At 41.9% G+C, this 8,712-nt stretch overlaps 1 protein-coding gene across 1 annotated transcript in view; it reads right to left on the bottom strand.

Moving 5' to 3' along the window:
• Positions 1–2,078: 2,078 nt before the first annotated feature.
• Positions 2,079–8,712, bottom strand: part of LPA3 (Low PSII Accumulation 3) — a 71,600-nt gene continuing 64,966 nt past the window's right edge. Inside the window, exons 11-13 of the mRNA XM_087380463.1 lie at positions 5,659–5,741; positions 2,691–2,771; positions 2,079–2,573 (exon numbers count right to left, since the gene is read on the bottom strand). Of these exons, the coding sequence (XP_087236589.1) occupies positions 2,514–2,573; positions 2,691–2,771; positions 5,659–5,741 (224 nt within the window). The 3' untranslated portion in view covers positions 2,079–2,513. The remainder of the gene's footprint in view (positions 2,574–2,690; positions 2,772–5,658; positions 5,742–8,712) is intronic.

Genomic DNA, 8,712 nt, shown 5'->3' with positions numbered 1-8,712 from the left:
GATCCGAACTAGAAAACCTAAGAGCAATGTAAACTGATCCTCCTCTATCCAACACCCACTCATCAACATAAAATCGATCGATCTGTGCATGGATAGGCATTTGCGACCTCCTAATCGACCAAGAAAATAGGAGTGACTCTGAGTGTGAAAAGCATCGTCAATCCAACATCTCTACCACTGAAACTGAGGTCTGGGAGAAGCGCCCCAAGCATCTAATCTCTAGCTTGTGACCTGGAAGGGTGAGATCCATAAATGCGCGCGATTAAAGTGGTCGAGCATTCAAGCTCTACATCCTTCTTGAGATGTTGCAACTTGTCTTTTGAAAATGTGAGTTTTTGCAGCTGGTGGAGGCGAAGAAAGATTGGCTGAGAGAGGATCCATTGCCAATCGAGATGAGAGGGCCGACTCAAATAGAAGAAGGCTCAGTCTGTTCCAAAAAAGCTACACGAAGGAGAAAGGCAATGAGGAGCAGGAAGAAGAGAGTCGTCGTCGTCAAAGGAGGAAGCAGGCAAGAAGGGGGAGAAGCAAGTTGAAAGGGTAGGAGAGAGGGTAGGAAAAGGGGAAGAGGAAATGAAGAGAGGTGAGTGGAGGCGGGTTGAGGCGAGGGAGGAGGGGGGGAGAGGGGGAGAGGAAGAAAGGCAGGGGGAGGCGGGCTAAGGGCATGAGAAGAGGGAACTGAGGGGTAGGCAGGAAGGGAAAAGAAGCATGTTGAGAGGGCGGAGAAGGAGGAAGGGAGAGGGAGGGGAAGGGAAGGGCTAAGGGAGAGGGAGAGGGACAAGGAGAGGGTTGGGCTAAAGGATAATAAATCCTGTTGAAATAGGGAGTATAATCTATCACCATTAGTAATCGTACACTATCCACCTCTGGACCAACGAAAGTGAGCGACAGATAATGAAAAAGCACAACGTACAAGCACTTACGCTACGCATTGCTTGAGTAAAAAAAAGACTATATTGAATAGCAAAGGGAATACTGATATTCCCAAAAGATACGTGAAAGCCATTACTACTCAAGAAACTTAAGTATCATTGCCAACTACAATAAAAGTCTTTAAAAACCCTATTCCCACAATCAATTAATAATTCAAGATTTAACACAGGTGTGCAATGGAAGTATGCATTCCCACTACGATTCAAGGTCTATTACGGAATTTTAAAAATGCTTGGATATTTAACCCAAAAATAGATACTTGAAGGACCTTTTGTGAAGGGAAGTATGTCCCCCCTAGCATTTATAAATGCATAAAAATGTATTTTGTTGAGAAGGGAAATATGTTGAACCAAAGAAACTAGGTGGACAATGGGAATGCTGAAAGTCGAGACCGAGTAGAAACTATATAAGATGGGTACTGAAAACAAGAAGCCATTGTAATTGTAAGCTTAGAAAATGGACATCAAAATGTAGATACACCATTTTTATGCACACACAAAAAAAGATTCAAAATTTCTTGTTAAGACAACTTTATGCATGACATAATGGGTACCAATGGAATTGTATTGTTAAGTAACTTTAAAATAACTGAAATAGTTATGTGTACTAACATAACATAACAATAGGTGGGAAAAGGCCCTAACATGTAAAAATATGCATTTATCAATGTCAGGGAGACATACTCACTCAACTTAACTTTATTCCTATTTGTTTTCGCCCATGGAGGCTAACTAACCTATGTTTGCGCATGGATTAATTTATTTTATGCATAGGTTAATCTTTTAAGCCTACTTCTAAGAGGGGTGCACATTATATGTGAAATTCAAGAAAGGATTTTGACCCATCATCTTGTGTTTCACACACGTGAGCTCTACACTAAGCTATAGCGTAGATCTCCTCCCCCTCCCCCTTTGGCATGTCCCTTCTCTTCAATGCCCCCTTCATACGTAGTCCCTCTCCCCCTCCCCAATCTCATGTAGCTCCCTCTTTAATGCCCCCTACCGTCCATTACTTCAATTGAAACTCCTCCCCTCCCCCTTTACCCCTTAGTTTAATTCATTTTCACCCCTCTTCTTTTCTCCACAACTAATTAATAGGAATTTCCCATTTTTCAATGTCAGAGGGGACATACTCTGATTCAAGGCCATAAAATTCTCCTCCTTTATTGTAATACTTAAAGTTCGCTCTTTTCTGCTCCAAATAAAGTAGAAATCTTTGGTTAAGCAAAAAAAAGACACGAATTTGACAAATAGTGCATCCGTTGCACTAAGCTCTTCATTGCTCCAACCTCAGCTAGTAATTTATTGAGTACACAATTTTGACTGATTCATTGGCAGTCATCTATTTATCACTAGGCTTCAAAACATAAGCAGGTCAACTTATCAGTACAAATCATACTTTGAAATGAAATGTAAAAATCTCTTTGTATTTTATGAGAAAACACTTCTTTCAAAGACATCTAAAAGATATTTTGCTTATGGACAATTACAAGGGAAGATCTCTCAAGTACAAGAAAGATGGTGCATGAAAAAGACTAACAATGGCAAAAATGACAGACATCACAACATTGTGCAGGCTTCAATCTAATTTCTCCAAGCTGATGATCTTTCCAGCTCAATGTCATCCTCCCACCAAGTGGAATTCTGTCACCCCAAACAGGCACAACAATGATTAACGATAAAGACAATTCCACCTCTAAGACTCTGTTCTCATAGTCATTTGTATAGGAATGACATCACATCCTTATAACAGGTACATACCTTATAACCTCTTCGCAGAAAGGCCATCGTACTACCCTCTTCTTCTTGAAGACCAAGTGCTGTCAGAAGCTCCTCCTTTGTCTGGAAAATAGAAAGCCTTGCATTTTTAATCTAGATAGTATGAAGCCTTAAAGAAGCCAGAAAAGAAGGGATGACATGATCTTTCCATTTCAATGTGTATTAGTCCTGCTTGATGCAGTGGAACTAGTACTTCCTCACTGTCACGGTAAGAGAATGTCTTTTAATACATAAAAAGTACATATTAACTTTTTTCATATTTCAAGCAAGTCAAGGCACTTGTTGAAGCAGAATCTCATATGTGACTTCAGGGAAGAGGAGCCTTCTCTGGATTTTGTAGGAGCAGCATATTTAAAACTAATACACCAATCCTACAATCCTAAACAATGGCAGAAAGGAGAGGCTCAACCATTGTTGAGAGTTGTAGCAGTTGAAAATAAAAATTTAATTGGATTGTTTTTCGGCAAACAAAGTTACAACGGAAAAATGACACACATAGACCTCTACACATGCTTTACAAGTACACAAACCTGAAGATGGTCACTTGTATAACTAGCTATAAACTATCAAGTTTTTGGTTTGACTATATTTGTTGTTATGGCAACTTTACTTTGATGCCAGAGCAAGAAATTCATTTTTCAGATGTTATTGTGATGACGAATATGCCTGTGAATTTTACAATTGGTCTGCTCACCAAGTGATATGAAGCAAGAATGTTGCTTTTAAAGGATGCCTACTTGAAGCACTCATCATCATGGTGCAACTGGGTGCAAGGAAACAACAGCAGGCCGGTAGGCATGCTTAACACTCGTTCAAACCAAGGCAACAGCAGGGCTAAAAGGTTAGCTGATGAATTCTTCAATTGCAATTTAATATCAGAGTCAACCTCTTTTCCTTGCACTCCAGCATCTGTTTGTGCAAGTTCATTGTGGAGAAGACTGGGATCATGAGGATCATTTGTTCTGCTTGCTGCCAGCACCAATTTCGTAGCATTCTTAGCATTCTCTATCTGTTTAAGTATGGCATGCAATTCAAGGATTGTTCAAGAGCAGCCATAAACCCAAGGACATCTAAGGATAATCATCCAGGTTGTTTGTTAGTCATATAGACACTTTCATAGTGCAAACTGGAAAACAATAGCCCCCCTCAGGACTGCTGAAGCTAGTTTCTATATTGTTATGCTCAAGTTGAGATAACATTACCTCGGAAGAGTCAGTTGGCATTAACTTCTAAGCGACCGACATTTGTATGATATTTGGATTGCACTTTATGTATATGGTCAAGAAGTCTAATGTCAAGGTCATCGTGAGATAACATGACCTTGGAAGGGTCAGTAGACATTAACTTGAGCGTAACATATATGTTTCAAACAATAAAATAATGTTTGGGCATACAGTTCGTACATCTACATCATCCTACCGTCCTGTACAATCATGCTTGCTCTGTGGGATTTTGGAGCTGATTGGAAGCTGACAGACTCACCAAACGGCCCCAAAAGCTATTTTGCCTAACTCCCCACTCTGTCGACCAACAAAAATAAACTCAGATTTCGAAATTTGTGTATCAAGAACTAAAACCATGCTCTAATACCACTTACAAGATGCCAAGACATGGAAGCCGAGGAATGACATATAACCAATGATTTGAAATATTTTAGAGGGCAAGAGACACAATCTTGGCCAGCTCCCTGCTAGCCCCCTCCCCCCTCCCTCCTGTCAACCTGAACCCACACTCGGGTTCAAGCCAGCCAGCAGTGGCTTGCTGGGCTGGAGCAAAGCCTACTGCTTGCATGGACTCGGCTTTGCTGTGCCAAGACAAGAGGGCTTTGAACTTCTCGTTTGGAAGTAAGACTCTCCTTTAAAAATTGTAATTTTGGAATAAAGACTCTATCTCTTGCTCTTATCAGATTATGAAATCTATGTGATCCCTCGACTTTCTTGTCTTGGCACCTTTCTATGGCTGCCTTGATCTTGAGCATCCTCTTCCACTTCTCTAAGGTGCGAGAGACTCTGGCCCTCTCTTCCAGGGTTAAAAGTTTGGCTCCATGGAGCAAAGGAACGTGCTGGCCCATGTGCCATTGGGCAGAGGCCTCCAAAGACTAGGATGCTAGATGGGACTTCATCTCCTCTCCAAAACTTTCATCTAGAATTATTTGGAGTTATTGATGTAAAGAATGCTTATGAGTTGCCGCTCCTTGTTGTTTCTTGCCCACATCAAATGTTGGCACTCTTTTCTAGTTTGTTCTTTCCCTGGATGAGCTTTCCTGGTCTCCAAATGCGAGCCTTGCCGAAGTGCTTTGCCCTCTTCATCGTACCACCATTTTGAGGAGCACATCCCTCCAATGGCTTTCCCATGAGCTTGACCATTAAGGGAAGGATCATTGTGCCACCAAGCAAAACCTCAATCGAGACATCTAGTGGGACAGCCAATGATGGAAGATTCCTGGCAAGAGAAAGGTTCAGAATAACCACCTCGTTCCACAAGTAATTAGCAACACAACCCCAGAGGCAAAGACCAAATCCTCACCCATTCCATCCATCTTTACAGCATATCGTTGTTGGAGTTCCTCGTATTTTGTCATGTTAGTCTCCTTTCTTGGTAGTTTCTTTTACACATGAAATATCTGTCCTTTTTAATGTAGTTTTTGGGCTGCATCTCTCCCCCCCCAATTGTCTTTGAGGACCTGCTCTCCTTGTAGAAAAATCACTCGCAATGGCTTCATACATCTATTTTAGTCCTTCCTCATTGCAATTCTGGTCACGAGGATGTGCTTTTAAGCATGCATGCATCTCATACATATCATATTCTATGAGCTCACTCTGAGCAGAGAACTAGCCAATTATTAAGCTTATCTTTTGTTTTGTCATGTTCTATAACCACTTTTGACCGTACCACCTATCATTGCTCTAGCGAAGTAGGAATGCTAAAGAGGAGACCCAGATGCAATTACCTGGCCTAGAGTAAACCTGTCAGAGCTTTCAGCCACACAGACATATGATCCATCTCCTTGCTTAAACATCACCTGCCATGGTCCTACAAACATCCATTTGTGTGAGTACAATCTCCTCGTAGAATAATCTTCAGTCTTTTGATTCTGAAAAACTATTCACATTGACAGTCCCTGCAATGAGAACTCGTCACATTCTCTACAAAAAAAGGACAATACCTTCATGTCGGCATATTTCCATTCATTAAAAACTGAAGAGACTCAATGCACACTCATGAAAACATTTCTCTGTAGATATTATCCAACACACAAAAGCAAAAGGAATGGATCGAATATCAGCACATCCATGAAAAAAACCTTCAGCAGTACATGGAAACCACAAAGTATAGTTTGGGACTTGTGAGATGTCACATGCCAAATGCTGCAAAGTGATGAGAGGGATGCTAGATATCAAAGTATAGTTTGGGACCTTTGAGATGTCATGTCCCAAATCCTGGAACGTGATGAGAGGGATGCTAGAGATCACGTGCCTTCCAGCTTATATTTTTTAAATTGGAAGATGAGAGTTTAAACTTCATAGAGCTCCTGTAACTCACTAGGGCTAAATAGATGCCCCTGGGCCTCTCACAAGGTGGTTCTTTGATTAGATATTCTGACTCACTCCCTCTGATAGGAGGTGCTGGACTGTCACAAAATATGTTCTGATTCTGAGGCATGAATTATTGCTGACAAGTACAATTTAATCCTAAAATAATATCACTGTCACACTATTCAGTATTGTACATTTCAACAACATTCGATATTCACAGTCCCAAGGTCTTGCCTCAATAAAATCACTTAAGAAATGCATTAACTGAATATCCTTGATATGTTTTTTATCAGAACTCACCTCTTCACCTCGGAATGATTAACAAAATGGGCCTTGGATTATGGACACCCTGGAAAGCACTGACCTTCAGGGCTGCCAATAGCCATATTAGATATGCCAAAGCCAAAAGCTTCAGAACTTAGGATAAAGTATTTGTGCATGCCTCTAGGGCTAAAGAAAAATTGAAGGTGAGTTTGTAAGGATGCAAGGAGCTGAAGCAGAAACTCATCAGATTCAAAATAATAGAGAACAAGAGAGTAGTACAAAAGGGTGTCAACATGACAAAACCCTACCCCAAGGGTGGAGAGCGCACACACACACCTACTAACGCAACTCAACCACTCAGTTAGAATCGTAGATAAGGGCAAAAGTGCCCCTAACCTTCTAATCTTGTTAATACACTGACACAACCTTCATTAGTGACAGTGTCAAAAGAAGCGGAGAAATAGATCCATTTCCTAAAGGAAGTAAGCCTAAAGCTTTGCGGAAAGCTTCAAACTTCTCTTTGGGTAGTCCTTTTTTGAAAAGATCTTCCATGTTTTCGTGTGTAGGACAATAGCTCAGATGCCCTATATACTATGAACTCCGAGGTTGCTATCATTGTCTCCACAAGGATGGTTTTGAAGGCGGAGCTTCATAGGTGGGTCGGTGACTTCTAATAGGAGACCTACAAAAAGGTGCCTCTACGTTTAATCAAGCTCCTCATCATCGAGGAAACCTTGCCGATAAGGAACAACTGCTATAGACAGAAGGCGCCTATATCCACAGCAGCTCCCTGACAGAGTCAGGTCAGTCTGGAGGACAACCAGTTGGCTATCCGGTCGGTGAAGGTCGGTTGAGTTGGCAGATTGGTAGGGGTAGTTACAGATCCAGTTGGCAGGGCTAAGTGTTATATATAGTCCTCATTTCTCTTGCCCTTCTACAGCAACACTGAAGCCTCTACATCCTGGCAGCGAGGACCTGAGAGTGTTTGGAGTGCTCTACGCTCGTGAACTGAGTAGTGCGATCACTTGGATTGCTGTTTTGTGCCCAGCTCCTCTGCTGGAAGCTTTGTGCTCTTTTGTGAGCTGTTTTCCCACATCAGTGGATGAATAAATTTCTGACTTTGGTCTCTCTCTTCTTGTCTTCTATCTGCTGTCTACTTTCTCAGGTGAGGCTTACCTAGAGTGACTGGAAAGTGATTTTGAGATCATTCCGCTGCATGAGGTTTGAGTGATTCGTACCTCTGTTCTCTGACATGCTATCAGAGTACCGGCGTGACTCCGATATATTGTCATGGCCATGTTTTCTGATGTGGTAGCAGAGCAACAGGCATGACTCCCGGATATTGCCGAGGGCCATATCTCACCCACCCTTACCGCATTGCACATGGATGAAACCATCACCCGTGTGTTGATCTTACGATAGGTGTGGTGATTCTTGAGAGCCAACATCAAAACACTTGTTTTCATGCTGAGGAAGGAGTCCCTCCAAGTTCGAAGGTGACCCCGATTCAAAGAAAGGTGCGTGTTGAACCTGTCTATAAGTTTCATTTCATTTCTCTGTGATTTTCAGAAGCAATGTCTACGTCTACTCTCACTTGTGTTCCTACTTCCATTCTTTCAGTTGCTATTGCTTCCACAACACTCCTACGACAGTTCTAAATTTCGGAGAAGCAGGGAAGCTTGATTGGACAAACTATCCCATCCGAAAGGTGGAGATCTGTAGCCATTGGTGGCTAGGAAGATCACAACAAGGGTGGATCCAATGCCCACAAACATCAAGGATGCTTCAGGAAAGAGAACGATGTGTTGGAGATATCATAGCCAAAGAGAGTGTGTGGGATGTGATGTGTGATGTGTTGTACTAGGAATCTAGTACTAGTTCATGTGTCTGTGCCACATGTCACTATGGGACCTATCCCATATGCACTTGGTGCAAGTGTGTAGCCTATATAAGGCTTGTACTTCACTTGTCTCATTTAGTGATGATGATGAATGAATGAAAGCCTTTCATGGTTCCTACATTTGTGTTTCACTTCTTCACTCCCTAGCCTGTATCTCTCTCTCACTCACACCATGTTTCTAACATGGTATCAGAGCAGGTTAACCCTGCCATAGCTGCCTTGCCACATAATCATCTCCCTAACCCTAATTCGTCTCTAGCCACCTCTTCATTTCAGCTGCTCCTTCTCGATTAGGGTTTCTGCA

Source organism: Dipteris shenzhenensis, chromosome 10 (genome assembly GCF_047967505.1).
Source record: "Dipteris shenzhenensis isolate YYH24624 ecotype China chromosome 10, Dip_SZ_1.0, whole genome shotgun sequence".
Lineage (NCBI taxonomy): Eukaryota > Viridiplantae > Streptophyta > Polypodiopsida > Gleicheniales > Dipteridaceae > Dipteris > Dipteris shenzhenensis.
This window is presented reverse-complemented; position numbering and strand designations above follow the sequence as displayed.